At 43.1% G+C, this 16,327-nt stretch overlaps 1 protein-coding gene across 3 annotated transcripts in view; it reads left to right on the plus strand.

The window, feature by feature from the left end:
• LOC140724756 (exportin-1-like) overlaps window positions 1-16,327 on the plus strand; it is a 126,334-nt gene that overhangs the window by 70,048 nt on the left and 39,959 nt on the right. For all 3 annotated transcript variants that reach the window (XM_073039283.1, XM_073039284.1, XM_073039285.1), the window contains 7 exons: window positions 31-103; window positions 189-244; window positions 2,588-2,632; window positions 10,732-10,913; window positions 12,166-12,214; window positions 14,559-14,678; window positions 15,693-15,821. In XM_073039283.1, coding sequence (XP_072895384.1) covers window positions 31-103; window positions 189-244; window positions 2,588-2,632; window positions 10,732-10,913; window positions 12,166-12,214; window positions 14,559-14,678; window positions 15,693-15,821 — 654 coding nt within the window. The remainder of the gene's footprint in view (window positions 1-30; window positions 104-188; window positions 245-2,587; window positions 2,633-10,731; window positions 10,914-12,165; window positions 12,215-14,558; window positions 14,679-15,692; window positions 15,822-16,327) is intronic.

Below are 16,327 nucleotides of genomic sequence, written 5' to 3' on the forward strand. Positions count from 1 at the left end.
TAACCTGCATTTGTCATGTTTGTTTCTCAGTACTATGCCTTGCAAATACTGGAAAATGTGATTAAAACACGTTGGAAAATACTTCCCAGAAATCAGTGTGAAGGTGAGTCATGCTGTTCTCTTTCTCTTGGCGAGTGGGGTGGGGAGGAAAGATCTTTATTAATATTTTCCATTTTTCTTTCTTGCAGGAATAAAAAAATATGTTGTGGGTTTAATTATTAAAACATCGTCTGAGACCTTGGAGGTAAATTAAAAGTTGTGCACTTAAAACTATTATACTTTCTTTAGTTTATCCTGGATATTTCAGCTCATGGCTCTTCTTTAAGTCTCTTTCTTTCTCTTCAAACTTTGTTTTCCCCTATTCAGATTTAACCCTATGGATTATTTTCTTTAATTCATGGGATGCTGATTGACATGTTTTTCATTCCTAAATCCCCTTCAAGTTCCTTTCCGGGTCGTTTCACGGGGTAGTGAAGAGCTGACCACGTTGCTGTATGCTTAAGAGTGGAACGAGGCCCACTTGACTAAGGATGCTCAGTTTCCTCCTCTGAAGGACTTCAATGAATCACATACTTTTGTCTCATGGTAGCATAGGGGTTTGCGCAACATCTCTGGGTGACAGAGTTCGGAGGTCATTTCTGGCGTCCTCTCTGTTGAATGTGTGTGTTTCCTCCGGGTGCTCCGCTTTCATCCCCCAGTCCAGAGATGTACCGGGTAGGTTAGTTGGTCATTGTAAATTAGGTTGGGGTTAAATCGGGTTACTGGAGTGGTGCAGCTCGGAGGCCCTACCCCGCGCTGTATCACTAAATAAATAATTAGATTTTTAAAATAAAAGTTTGCTGGTTTCATAATCACTGCTACACTTACAAGATGATATAGTTACCATTGCAAGAAAGGAACTTGATTCAGTGCACCTCTATGTAGATGAGTAGCTTAATGACTGTGCTGGTGTATGAGGGCTGGATGCTGTCTGTGAAGTGTGACCCAGTTAGGTTCACCTTTACTGAAAACTAATAAACACTGGGTGACCATAAGTCATAAGAGCAGAATTAGGCCATCCAGCCATCAAGGCTACTCCACCATTCCATCATGGCTGATTTATTTTCCCTCTTGATCCTATTCTCCTGCCTTCTCCCTGTAACCTTTGACACCATTACTAATTAAGAACCTATCAACCTCTGCTTTCAATATACCCAATGTCTTGGCCTCTACAGCTACCTGGAGCATTGAATTCTGTAGATTCTCTGGCTGAAGAAATTCCTTCTCATCTCTGCTCTGACAGGAGGCTATTCTGAGGCTGTGCTCTCTAGTTCTAGATTCTCCCACTACTGGAAGCATCTTCTCCATGTCCATACTATGTAGGTCTTTAAATATTTGGTAGGTTTCAATGAGATGCTCCTCATCCTTCTAAACTCCAGTGGGTACAGGCTAGGACCATCCTTCACTGAAGTCCAGCACCTCCTCCATTAATGTGGGATAATTCCTGTGAACCTCATCTGGACCCTCTCCATTGCCAGCACATCCATCCTTGGGTAAAGGGCCCATAGAAACATAGAAACCTAGAAAAGCTACAGCACAATACAGGCCCTTCGGCCCACAAAGCTGTGTCGAACATGTCCTTACCTTAGAAGTACCTAGGCTTACCCATAGCCCTCTATTTTTCAAAGCTCCATGCACCTATCCAGGAGTCTCTTGAAAGACCCTGTCGTTACCGCCTCCACCACTGTAGCCAGCAGCCCATTCCACGCACTCACCACTGTCTACACAAAAAAAACTTATCCCTGACATCTCCTCTGTACCTACTTCCAAGCACCTTAAAACTATGCCTTCTAAAACCTCAGCATTACAGCCCTGCTTTTATATTCTAGTCCTCTCAAAGTGAATGCTGATATTGTATTTGCCTTCCTTACCACAATCTCAACCTGGAAGTTAATCTTTAGGGAATCCTGCACACAGACTTCCAACTCCTGATTTTGAAATTTTCTCCCAGTTTAGAAATAGTCTGCGCATTTATTCCTTCTACCAAAGTGCTGAGTCTTTGGCAAGGTTTAATTGACGTGGTTTGTGGATTAGACTCTGAAGTTCATGTTTGTGGTTTCTGGCTGCTCTTTTTTTTGTTGCTATTGTGGGCAACTTTGAATTCGAGGTGGCTTGCAGATAATGAACACTGAGCTGAACTAAATATGCCTGGACTCTGTCAATTTTGTGTTTTATATTCTGTGCTTCGCTGGTTTTGCTTTCTTGCTGTTTGTGTGATTTGTTCTTAAAGAGTGGAGTGACATTTGAGATTTTCCAGTCTCCTGGAACCATCCCTGACTTGATTGATTCTCAGATGATCGTTAATGGCTCCATGGTCTCTTCAACGACCTGAAGGGATTGTGCAGGCATTGGGTGAGGAGCTTCACAGTTCTCGATTCCATGCAAGTCTGTCATTCCCATTCATTGATGGCAGATCTGGATAAGATTGCTTGCCACTTTTATAACCCATGGATAAATAAATGTAGGGTTGCTCTTTTTAGTTTGAAAATGAGCCTCGAAACCAAATAACTCAATCATCTAACAAAACTCTCTTATCTTTCCCTTGCAGAAGGATAAAGTTTATCTCGGAAAACTGAATATGATTCTTGTACAGGTTGGTAAAAGTTTTGAATTATTGTCACATGTACTGGGATACAGTGAAAAGCTTAGCTTGCATACTGTTCGTATAGATCAAATTATTACGCGGCGCATTGAGCTTGGTCAAGGTTAAGTAAGACAATGCAGAATAATGTGTAACAGGTAAGGGGCAAGGTGACGTGCTAGAATGGGGGCAAGAGTTTTTTTTATTGTACTCTGGAACCATTCAATTTCTTATAATACTAGGACAGAATTGCTGTGAACTGAGCGGTTGCTTGTTTGGCAAATGTTCTGCAATGGGAGTTGAATGGACTCTTTGATCGGGAAATGTTTTGAGAGGCTCCAGAGGTGGGCATTACCCACTGATCAGGACTAACTGTTACCATGCAATCCACTTGAGTTACGTTTCTGGGACTGAGTACAGGGGAACTCAGGAAGGGTTTATCTTTGAGTTTCTTGCTTTGTCTTCTCGCTTTGTTTCCATCTTGGCAGGAGGCCAGGTTTCTTTTATTTTCAGTTTCTGTTCTTGCTCTGTTGGGGTAATTGATCGATCTTGCGCTAGCGTTCAGAGGACCAGTGAAAATGCCTGTTTGTTTCTTAACATGCAAAATAACATTACGTGAGTATAGCACCTAATCTGTTTATCATGGCATTGTATGGGATGGAAACGTGGCAATGGGTAGGAGATCTCCAATGTTGTGCCTGTTCTGTGTAGATTAGCTTCCTCACATTACACTGCAGGGTCAGCAACACATTGCAGATGAGTAATTGAAACAAACTGGTGACAGATACTTCCTGACCGGCTGAGTGAGGAAAATTTTAATGTTTTAATAATAATCCCATATTCATATAGATAATGCTCTCAGTCCTACTCTGCCATTCAGTAAGACCATGGCTGACTTTGCTCTCCGCTGCTGTTTCGTTGAGTTTTAAAGTTAGAGTCCTGCTTGTGTGAATAGCTTTGCTGTTGGTGAGGCATGGTTACAGATGGAGACCTGGACAAAGCATGTTCAGTTTGAGAGGCATTTCAAACCCTTCCTGTACTTGTATCAGCTACAGTGGGGGTGGAATTGTTTCCTCTGCCTGAGTTTATTAGGTACAAGGAAACGGTGAGCTGTCTTTTTGGTATGACTTCTCCAGTCATCATGAGCAGTGGCCTGTTTTGAGGAGAGCCGTGGGCGATTTAAATTGGTTTTAAGGGGAGCAGCCATTGTGGGAGTGGGCTAGTGTTACAGTGGAGGGTTTGAGACTTCAGCTCAAGAGGCTTAGGCGAGCAGCAGTGAAGGCTAAAGTAAGGTTCTGGTAAGTTTCTCTTTTTTTTTAATCTGTTAGTGCAGTGAGAATGGGTCCAGGGTTAGTGATGTTTTCTTCATGTGAGATGTGGGAATTCTGGGAGACCCCCAGTCTCTCTGATAACTATATCTGCATGAAGTGCATCCAACTGCAGCTCCTTAGGGACCATGTTGGGGAACTGGAGCTGTCGCTGGGTGACCTTCAGCTTGTGTGGGAGAATGAGGAGTTGCTAGATGGGAGCTGCGGGGGAGGTGGTCACCCCTAAGCTGCAGTAGGTAAGTATTGGAGGATTGTCAGAAGAGGGAAAGGGAATAGGCAGCCAATGCAGAGTAACCCTGTAGCCGTTCCCCTCAATAGCTGGTATACTGCTTTGGATACTGTTGGAAGAACAGCCTACCCGGGGGAGGCTGCAGCGACCGGGTCTCTTGTACTGAGTCTGTCTCTGTGTCTCAGAAGGGAAGGGGGGAGAAGAGGAGTGCTGTAGTGATAGGGGATTCCATAGATAGAGGGACAGACAAGAGATTTTGTGGAGGTGAAACCCCCGGGTGGTCTGTTGCTTCCCAGGAGCTAGGGTTAGGGACCTCTCTGATCAGGTCCTCAGCATTCTAAAGGGGAAGGGTGAGCAGCTGGAAGTCACGGTACATACTGGTACCAACAACATAAGTCAGATAAAGGATAAGGTCTTGAAGACAGAATATTGAGAGTTAAGTATAAAGCTGAAAAGCAGGACCTCCAGGCTAGTAACCGCTGGATCGCTGCCTGTGCCATCCGCCAGTGAGGGTCAGAGTAGGATGATTTGGCAGATGAATGCATTGCTGAAGAATTGGTGCAGGGGACAGGGTTTCAGATCATTGGGATCTCTTCTGGGGAAGGTATGACCTGTACAACTTACACCTGAACTTGAGGGGGACCAAAATTCTTGCAGGCAGATTTGTGAGGGCTTTTGGGGAGGGCTTAAACTGGTTTGGCATTGGAGTACAGGTGGATGCACTGTGTGGAGGGTCTGTGAGGAAGGATAGACAGTTGATAGGGCAAAATTGCAGTCACTGGGATGGGTTGAGGTGTGTCTTATTTTAATGCAAGAAGTATCAGAAACAAGTGAGGTGAGCGGAGCATGTGTACATATACATGAAACTACGATGTTGTGGTCATTATGGAGACTTGGCTGTCACAAGGGCAGGCATGGCTGCTGAATGTTGTGGGATTTAGATGTTTCAAGAGGAACAGGGTGGGAGGTAAAAGACGTGGAGGATTGACATTCCTGATCAGGGACATCATGGAGAGATTGTCTACTGAGTCATTAGCGGAAATCAGAAACCAAAAAGAAACGATCACTCTGCTGGGAGTATTCTGTTGACCGAACGGTAACCACTGAGACACTGGGGAATAGATCAGGACGCAGATTTTGGAAAGATGCAAAAGTAACAAGGTTGTTATTAAAGGGGACTTCAACTTCCCCAATATTGACTAGCTTCCTGTGTCCAGGAAGGATTGCTGACTCAATAGAAACCAGACTGACTAGAGGGAAGTCTTGGCTACATAGTAGAGGCAAAAATCAGTTCAGGTTCAGGAATTCTCAGTGGGAGAGCATTTCAGAGACAGTGATCACAGCTTCCTGACTATTATTATAGCCTTGGAGAGGGATAGCAGTAGATAGAATGGGGACATATTTAATTGGTAGAGGGTGAATTATAATGCTATTAGGCAGGAACTAGGGAGTGTAAATTGGGAATAGATGCACTCAGGGAAAAGCACAACAGAAATGTGGAGTTTGTTGAGGAAGTACTTCTGTGGGAGTTTGGATAAATTTGTCCTTTTGAATCAGGGAAAGGATGGGAGGTTGAAGGAGCTATGAGTGATCAGAGATGTGGAACATCTAATCAAGAGGAAGAAAGAAGCTTACTTAAGGTTTGGGAAGTAAGAATCGGACAGAACTGCAGAGAATCACAAGGAATCCTCAAAGGAACTGAAGAATGCGCTGAGGAGAGCTGGAAGGGGCACGAGAAGGCCTTGGTGAGCAGAATTAAGGAAAACCCCAAGATGTTTTAGATGTATGTGAAGAACAAGAGGATGGTCAGAGTGGGAGTGGGACCAATTAAGGATAGTAGAGGAAACTTGTGCATTGAGATACAGGAGGTAGAGAAGCTCCTTAAGGAATACTTTGCTTAAGTATTCACCAGTGATGGTTGTGATGACAGCGTAAAACAGGCCAATATGTTTGGAAACGTTGATGTTAACGAAGAGAATGTGCGCAAACTTGTGAAAAACATGCAGATAGTTAAACCCACTGGCCCAGACACGATATACTCCAGGTTACTTGAGAAGCGAGTGAAGAAATTTCTGAGCGCTTTCCGATGATCTTTGTGTCCTTACAGGCCACAGGAGTAGTGCCAGGTGAATGGAGGGTGGCAAATGTTATTCCTTTGTTCAAGAAAGGGAGTAGAGATAATTCTGGGAATTATAGACCAGTGAGTCTTATTTCACTGTGGTCAAATGATTGGAGAGGATTCTTAAGAGGCAGGATTTATGAGCATTGGGAGTAGCATAGTCTGATTAGGAATAATCGGCTTGACTTTGTGAGGGGTAGGTCGTGCCTCACAAGCTTGATGAATTTTTTTGAGAATGTGACAGAGCTTATTGCTGAAGGTAGAGTAGTGGACATGACGCATATGTGTATATAGAAGATGTTTGATAAGGCTTCCTTAGGCTCCTTCAGAGAGTCAGGAGGTGTGGAATCCAGGGAAACTTGGCCGTGTGGATACAGAATTGTCTTGCCATAGAAGGTAGTAGGTGGTGAGTACTGTGCCTGGAAAATAGTGGCCAGTGGTATCCCTGCTGTTTCTGATTTTTATAAATGACTTGGTTGAGGAAGTGGAAGGGTGGGTTAGTAAGTTTGCAAACGGCACTGAAGTTGGTGGAGTTGTGGATAGTGTGGATGGTTGTTTGTTGCAATGGGACATCGACAGGCTGCAGAACTGAGATGAAATGGCAGATGAAACTCAATCCAGAGAAATGTGAAGTGGTTCATTTTTGGAAGGTTGAATTTGAAGGCAGAGTTAATGGGAAGAGTTCCTGAGAGGTCCAGAGACACATTCTAATCATTCTGTACACATGGAGCATCTCATCCTGCCATTGAGGTGCTGAATTCGAAGCGTTTGTCCCCCGGACAAAATACTTCTGAGTACACTGTGAAACTTTTCAAAACTCCTTGGTTCTCTACACAGCGTTTTTCTTTCCCTTTTGGCCTGAAACCTCATCCCCCTCTTCCTCCACAGATTCGAGTTCCTCCAGCAGCTTATTTTTTTGCTCAACATTAACAGCTCTGGATGTTGGGATCAAACCCAGTTCCTGGAGACCAGGACACTGTTCCCCACTGTGTTGCCTTGCTGGTTAGTTGCCTGTCGAGCTCCCTGTCTTTCCCTGTTGACAATGCCTCAAATCTTGGCCTGCCGATCAGGAATTGTTACCTTTCCTCTTTAATTACACACATCAATGGAATATTGAGGTTTTGATTATATTACACTCTGACCTGGTGATCTTCTTGGACTTCTGTGCACTTAAACTTTTTTTGCACCTTTTTACATTATTACCAAATTTTTCTGGACATTTTGTTATCTTTGTCTTTGGCTTTTTATAACTTGCCATCCATCTCCAAAGTTTCCAGGTATATCTCGAGAGCATATTGGTGCATCTGGTTTTGTGTTGGTTACGGTCATGTTGGGTGACCCTGTGTTTGTGTCATTTTGTCCACAGTAAATTACCTTTGGGGGGAAGCAGAGATTATTTTTCACACGCTATCAGTGGAGGAATTATCAACCACTAACATGGTTTTGTTTTGGTAGGGATATTGGTGAGGTACGTTAATTGGAGCACACTATGTTTCTCTGGTGTATTTCTCTATGTGCAGTGAAAGAGCTGAGTGCTGTAGTTAAATATGCTTCCAAAATCTTTGCCGATTAGTATCGGCACTCGTGTATCAGCTGTTATAATAAAGAACTATTAGAGTTGTTTCTTTTAATGTTGTGCCAAGCTGACACACAAAATGCTGGAGGAACTCAGCAGGTCAGGCAGCGCCAATGGAAAGGAATAAGCAGTCGATATTTCAGGGTGAGGTGCTGAGTTCCTCCAGCATTTTGTGTGTGCTGCTGTGCATTTCCGGCATCTGAGGAGAGTCTTGTGTTGGTGTCTATATTCAAGCTGATTATCAGTCTAAGCATTTCTTGCTCAAGCTCCATCAGGATTCACCTCCGGCGGAAATAATTCTTCTGGTCTCTATGGAAAAAAAAACCCTCATCTTTTCTGAGTTAGATATTTGGTATCTCAAATGAAGTGATATGATAACCTTTTTGGTTTATTCATTCACAAACTGAGAGGTCACTATCAGGCCAATGCTTGTACTTAATCATTTGATCGCACAATGAGTGACTGATAAAACCTACCATATTATAATGGCTGTGTAGTCACATAGGTCAGACTGGTTATGGACAGCAGAATTTATGACAACACACACAAAATGCAGTTGGGGTAGTATCTATGGAGGGAAATAAATATATTTTCAGTTCTGATGAATGGTTCTGGGCTGAAATGTTGACCATTTATTCCCCCCCTCCAAAGATTTTGCCTGACTTGCTGAGTTCCTCCAGCATTTTGTGTGCTTTGTTCAGGATTTCCGACATGTTCACAATCTTTGTCTCTGAGATTTTGATAGTACCTTGTGGGCACCACTGTTGGCATTTTAAAAAAAAAATTAAAATCCTAAATTGAAGAAACTAAAGACCCATCTGTAGTGATGGGGATTGAACTCATGGTTTCAGTTCTGTGGCCCAGTAGAGTAACCACTGTATTACTGGTTAAAGTAAAGGTGCTTTGTTGCTTCTCTGAGCTCCATCAAGGAATGTTGCAACTCCAGGTTAAAGGCAGAACATAAAACAGTACAACACAGTACAGATCCTTTGGCCCGTGATGTTGTGCCAATCTTTTAATCTACTCTAAGATCAATCTAACCCTTCCCTTGTACGTAGCCCTCCATTTTTCTATCATTCCTGTGCCTACCTAAATGTCTCGTAATCTCCTAAATATATCTGCCTCTGCCACCACCCTCAGTTGAGTGTTCCATGCACCTACACCTCTGACCACCGCTTCTAAACTTCTCTCCAGTCACCTTAAAATTATGCCCTCTTGTGTTAGCTATTTCCCTTCTGGTAAGAAGTTTCTGGCTATCCACTCTATCTATGCCTCTTATCATCTTGTACATCTCTATCAAGTCACCTCTCATCCTCCTCCCTTCCAAAGGAAAAAACCCTAGCTCACTCAACCTTTTTCTCATAAGATGTGCTCTCTAATCCAGGCTGCATCCTGGTAAATCTCCTCTACCCCCTCTTTAAAGCTTCCACGTTACCTCCAGGCAGAATACACTCCATCTCCTCTCAACCTCTGCCTTCTGTGGGCAAGCAAATTCTGAATCCGTGGAACCAGGTTACCCTGGATCCCATGTCTCCTGACTTTCTCAATGAGCATAACTTGAGTGTTGGCGCGTGGCCAAGTGGTTAAGGCTTTGGGCTAGCGACCTGAAGGTTGTTAGTTCGAGCCTCAGCCGAGGCAGTGGGAGTGTCCTTGAGCAAGGCACTTAACCACACACTGCTGCTGCACGTTTGTAGCCCAGTGGTGGCGGTTGGTGCAGAATGGACAAGACAAGACCTTGTCAGATGCCTTATCTAAAATCTATATACACCACATCCACTGCTCTATCTTCATCAACCTGCCTCTCACAAAGCCATGCTTCTCCAAATGCTTGTAAGTCTCATGTCTAAGATTCCTCTCCAGTCACTTACCTGCCACTAACATAAGACTCATAGGTCCATAATTCCCAGGATTATCCCGATTGCTTTTCTCGATCAAAGAATAGCATAACAAAGGATAATCCTACCAACATTGCCAGAACAACAGATGCTCTTCTCCCCTCCTCATCTGTCCTTCATTTTCACACAAGAGTCTATGGACAGGTAATTGACATATAACACACCCATTTTGAAGATGTGGAAGGAAACTTGTGCAGTCACAGGGAGAACATGAAAAATCCACCTCGGCAGCACCAGAAGTCAAGAATAAAGGCGGGTTGATGGAGCTGTGTGAGACATTGTTTCTACCAACTGCACTGTGTATTGTACCCTGTGTGTGGATCGTCTCAAATGGAAGGAGAAATTTATTAGCTCCATTTTCACCCCTGGATTCCCACATATGTGGTTCTAGGTTAAAATAGTTAACAACGGTTGGTGCAAGTGATATGACAGCATGTGATTTGATACTCCCAGGGAACAAATGGGGTTTGTATACACTAGAAGTAATCCTCTCAGATATGTGCAATGTACGCAGGGCCCTTAGCATTGTCGAGGATTTCTCTCCTCCATCCCACAATCCCTTTGACCCCTCTACCATCAGGCAGGAGGTACTATAGCACTAGGATGAGAACTGTTAGGGTGAGAAACAGCTTCTCCCCCCACCCCCCTGCCCAGCCTTAAGACTGTTGAACTCCCTTCCACCCACCCGGGTCTCATCACTTACGAAGTGCTAATAGCGTTATACTGTTTACTTTTTTAACTTGTGTTGTAAATCCACCTGATGCTAAATGTCAGTCTTCTGAAATATATCTTATTATTTGTTAATTTATTTGTGGAAGTGTTACTCTGTGTGAGAGTTGTATGTACTGTGTTGTGCACCTTGGTTCGGAGCATTGTTTTGTTTGGTGGCTGAATGGCGCTGAACTTGGAATGAAGGATTTTCATTGGGTTTGTATTTTAACCTCATTCCTCTTTCAAATTGCAGATCCTCAAACATGAATGGCCCAAAAATTGGCCAACGTTTATAAGTGATATAGTAGGAGCCAGCAGAACCAGCGAGTCTCTGTGTCAGAATAACATGGTCATTCTGAAGCTGCTTAGCGAGGAGGTGTTCGATTTCTCCAGTGGGCAGATGACGCAGGTGAAGGCCAAGCATTTAAAAGACAGGTGGGTGCACTGACATTCCCTAAAGGTCTCCTTTTCGTCCATGTATCAGCCTCCCTACGTTAAACAAATGTCACACATTTCCTCATCAATGGAATAACCTCTCATACTTGACTCGAGTGATGGTATTTCTACTACCTTTGCTGATATGAGAGATGGTGTGAGCTGCTGGTGGTAGGAGATTTGTAATGGTGTACATTCTGCTTCTCAGCTGAAGGCCCAAGCCCTTCCCCTGGTTGTTTACCTTGCACAGTCTTGTATAGTGAACACAAAATGCTGCAGGAACTCAGCAGGTCTGGCAGCATCTGTAGAGGGGGATAAGCAGTCGACGTTTAGGGCAGAGTCCTGGTGAAAGGTCTCGGCCTGAAATGTCAACTGTTTATTCCCCTCCATAGATGCTGCCTGACCTGCTGAGTCCCCCCAACGTTGTGAGTGTGTTCCTCTGGATGTCCAGCATCTTGTGTTGAAGGAGTGAATATTGGCTGCCTGTCCCAGCAGGGCTGACAATCAGGCTTGATGTTAACTCTGTAGCAGAACTTGCTCTGGCATCTGCAATGAGGTGGAAAGAAAGAAAACTGGTTCAGAAGTCAGTTTCTACGAGGGAGTTGAACTTACACTTGAAAGTGCAGTTTACATGAAAAAAAAACACTTGGCATGGGTCTAATTGGAAACTTCTTTGGAAGCGACGGGCCAAATCTCTGCCAATGTTGTGTTTATTGATTTAACAAGAAATATTAGCGGCAGCGGATCTGTGACACACTGCTTAAGCAGGGATGGGCCTCGTCTCTCAGGTGCTTGGAGTCAGCATCAGACATCACAGGAGATGAATGTTTGTCTGTGCAGATCGAAACATACAGTGAAATGTGTCGTTTGCGTTAACAGCCAGCACAGTCAGAGATGTGCTGGATCAGAGCACCCTTTGACTAGCAGTGGGAGTTGTGGGCTAATAATATTCTCCCTCTTTCACCACCAACCCCCCCCATCTTCCCTTAAACCCAAGCCTCCAGCCTGATAATCTGTGGCTCTGTATTGCCAGTGGGGAGCTAAGTTGGATTTTGCCAGTACTGGGAGTGTCAGAGGCCAAATTTGCCAGATGCTGCAGTGTTGTCAGGTGAACCTGGCAGGAATGTCTTGTATCAATAGTAGCAGGAATTTGTAGATGAAAATAAATATCTCGGCAATGTTCTACTAATTCTAATTACTTCCTCATATAAGATTGTGTTTGATTTTATTTTCCCTCTTTTTCTTTCCACAGTATGTGCAATGAATTCTCTCAGATATTTCAGCTCTGTCAGTTTGTAATGGTGAGTAAGTACTTCATCTAACCTAAACCGCTTTTTAAAAACAAAATCAAAATTGGTGTTCACTGTTGATACTGGGCAGGCTGACCATCCTCTGGCTGTTTAAACTTGGGAATTCTGTTGTCTTGTATTTAATTCAGTATTCAGAATTCTTTAATGTCATTTCCAGTACACAAGTGTAAAAGAGAACAAAATAATTGCTACTCTGGACCTGATGCAGCATAACATAACACAGTAAGTTAAAGAGCACAGTGATTAAACAAAAACACAATAAATATAAATACATAAGCTGGCATATGCCTTAAAATGCCCTGTAAAGGTATTCAGCCCCAAACCCCTTGTTCACACAAATGAGTGTTACAACCAGGGATTTTGATCAATTTAACTATGTATTTGTGGATCACAATCTCCTTTTTTTTTCTGCAGTATAGAGTCCCTGAAAAACAAACAGGGAAAATTTTAAAGCATAAAAGACTTAAAAATTGAGAAACTGAAATGTCCGCAGTTCCAAAGTATTCACCCCCCTTTGCTCAGTACCTGTCCGACCCACCTCTCACCGCTATTACAGCCACTAGTCTATTCGGGTAAGTCTTTGCATAGCGTGACGAAGCTCGTTCCTCCTTGCGTAATATATCAAGCTATGCCATGTTAGTTGGGAGTAGAGCTGGAGCGCAATCTTGAGGTCTTGCCAGAGATGTTCAGTTGGGTTAAGGTTAGGACTCTGGCCACTCAAGAACATCATCTGAAGACTCTCCATGGTTGCTCTGGCAGCGTGCTTTGGGTCGCTGTCCTGCTGAAAGACAAACATCCTGCCCAGTTTAAGCTTTCTGGCAGAGACCAGCAGGTTTTTTTTTAATCCAGGATCTCTCTGTACTTAGCAGCATTTATTTTCCTAAATCAGGACCAGATTTCCAGTACCTGCTGCTGAAAAGCATCCCCACAACATGATGCTACCTCCGCCATACTTTGCAGTAGGGATAGTGTTACCAGCCTGATTTGCATCACATGTACCATCTTAGCACTGAGGCCAAAACGTTCCACTTCAGTCACATCCGACCGCAAGACCTTCCTCCACATCTTTACAGGATCTTCTAAGTGATGCTTTGCAAAGACTTCACAGGCAAGGATATGCTTTTTATTTTTAGCCAGGACCTCTTCCTTGCCACTCTTCCATAAGTGCCATTTCTGAGCAAGGCCTTGGAGATTGTGGAGCCATGAGCTTCATCTCCAGTTGCAACCATTAACTTCTGCAGCTCACTCAGAGTGTCTGCTGGTATCACAGTAGCCTGTCTTACAACACCATTCTTCTCCAGTGACTAAGTTTAAAAGGGAGGCCTGACCTAGGCAGTGTCGCTGTGATTTCGTACTTTTTCATGATGGACTGCACTGAGCTCCAAGGTCTGTTCAGTGTCTTTGAGATGGTCTTGTACCCTTCCCCAGATTTGTGCTTAACTGTATTGCCTTGAATGCTCTTTTGTCTTCATTTTGGTTCGGTCTGTTGAAAATCTACCATACTGTTGGACCTTACAGACATGGAGTATTTATTCTTATGAATTCATTGAAAACAGGTGACTGTCCAATTTCCTACATTTACAAATTGGGGAGTTGGTAAGGTAATACACAGTATTGCACCTGAGGAAAGTTGGCATAGTAATTACAGAGGGGATGAATACTTTTTCAGCCTCTCAATTTTGGTTTTTTTAATTTTTTAATTTTTCTTTTGATTTGACATGATGCACAATATTTTATAGATTAGATCAAAAAATCCTACTTCAATATATTTTAAATTTATAAACGGAGACAGTAATGCGTGAAAATAGTTGTGGGATCTAAATACTATTTCAAGGCAGTCTATACACACTTTATACGTCAGTAAAATGACGCTAGGCCTAGGTATGTCTGTACATAAAGGTGACTCAGGCACAAAATGATAAAGTAGTGGTGGGGGTGGGTTAGTAGGTTTAAATGTTGATCAGCCTTACTGCTTGGGGAAAATAACTTTTTGAATCAAATGGTCATGGTGTGGATGTTACCTAGCCTGATGAGAACAGGTCAGCCAAGTCCATAAGCAGGGTGGATGGGATCCTTCATGATGTTGCTGTTTTTTTCCCGGCACCTTTCTATATACATGCCCTTGATGGTGGGTAGGCTGGTGCTGGTGATGCATTGGCTATCCATTGTCGAGCTTTCCTGTCCACCACATACAGTGTTGCAGCATGTTAGGATGCTCTCTACTGTGCATCTGTAGGACGAATATTGATATGCATAGTCTAACATTCTTTAGCCTCCTTGCTGTTTGTTTTGCAATATCTGGTGTTAGATCCAATATTAATTTGTCTATTTGCAGGAGAACTCTCAGAATGCCCCTTTAGTCCACGCAACACTGGAGACTTTGCTGCGATTTCTGAACTGGATTCCTTTAGGTTACATCTTTGAAACCAAACTCATCAGCAGCTTAGTGTACAAGGTGAGATTCCTTGATCATCTATCACAGGACACAAATGTTCATGTTTAAATCAAGTCTCTTGTTTAAGCTGTTGTCTGTTTGCAGTTATGTATCGTCCACGTGTGAAGTTCTTAAATTCACGGCTACTGTATGAAGTGTGAATTTTTCTCTTGGAAACTTTTCCTCATTCTTTCAGTTTCTTCCTCTTGATTGTTCCATGTGCACACGAGCACACATTTTCGCGCGCACACAAACACACACTTTCATTCTGCTTTACTGAAACATTGCATTAGATGATGCATCCAGTTGCCCCATGGTCCTGACGTTCTTTCCAATCTTCTCTCTGGGGATCATAACTTATAGGCTCACCTAGTTGGCTCCGCAATTCTATCATGGTTTATCTATCCCCCCTCAACTCCATTCTCCTGAATTCTCCCTGTAACCTTTGATACCTTTTCCGATCAAAAACCTATCGACCTCTGCTTTAAATGTACCCAAAGACTTGGCTCCCTACCGCCTGTGGCAATGAATTCCACCGATTTACCACCCTCTGGATAAAGAAATTCCTTGTCATCTCTGTTCTAAGATAATAATTGACACATGGACTTTCTCCCATGAAATGTGCTCATTTGGACTTAAAATATATATGCATGTTGATATATGTGTATCATGGCAGGTTAGGATTAAAAGCACTGCTCCTTGTGAAAAGGAGTGGGAGTTTGGAGATAATAGGAGATAGAGATGCATGGAGTTCAGACTCCTTAAAGTTGCATACATACTGTGCTATACTTAATTGTGTTTCCACCATTAATTCTGATATTCACATAAATATTGACAACGACTAGTTTGAGTTCATCATATTTTAGTTGTGTCCTCCTTTTGTTCCGGCAGCACCTCCATTGGAATTGGACTTGAAAGCAGGACTATATTTGTTGAAATTTGTAACAGAAGAATTTGACAAGAATGCCTCTGTAATATTTTAAACAATTGATTTTGTATTTCACCGTTTTAATTTTGTTCTTCTTTTTTGCCTAGTTTCTGAATGTACCCATGTTTCGGAACGTAACGTTGAAGTGTTTGACTGAGATTGCTGGTGTCAATGTCAGTCAATATGATGAACAGTTCGTCTCTTTGTTTACATTAACACTCATTCAGCTCAAACAGGTAAATGGAACCTGGGGCCACATGAAAATTATGTACAGTACTGAGTAAATGTCTTGGGCACATTTATATAGCCTGGGTGCCAGGAACTTTTGCACAGTACTGGAGTAATTTTATGTATTGCACTGTACTGCTGCTGTGAAGAAAGACAAATCTCGTGACTTTTGTGAGTGATGATAAACCTGATGGTGATATGGGGCTCTGTTGTGGACTGAGAGTGGGAAGGGATCAGGGAGAGGGGAATCATGGTTGGGAAAAGGGGAAGGGAGGTAACAGGTAGCACCAGAGAGACGTTCTGTAAGGATCAATAAAGTAATTGCTTTGAATCAAATCACCTTCCATGGTGGCTCAGGGCTGGGTGTTCCTGCACCTGCGGCACTCTTTCTCTGCCCGGCACTCTACCCTCATCATTCCCAACATCCTTTGCTCCTGCCAGATTTACAAACTCGCTCTCCGCTCCACGTTGACAAATACAATACTGTGCAAAAGTCTCAGGGACCCAAGCTGTA

This window comes from Hemitrygon akajei, chromosome 3 (assembly GCF_048418815.1).
Source record: "Hemitrygon akajei chromosome 3, sHemAka1.3, whole genome shotgun sequence".
NCBI classification, from domain to species: Eukaryota; Metazoa; Chordata; class Chondrichthyes; order Myliobatiformes; family Dasyatidae; genus Hemitrygon; species Hemitrygon akajei.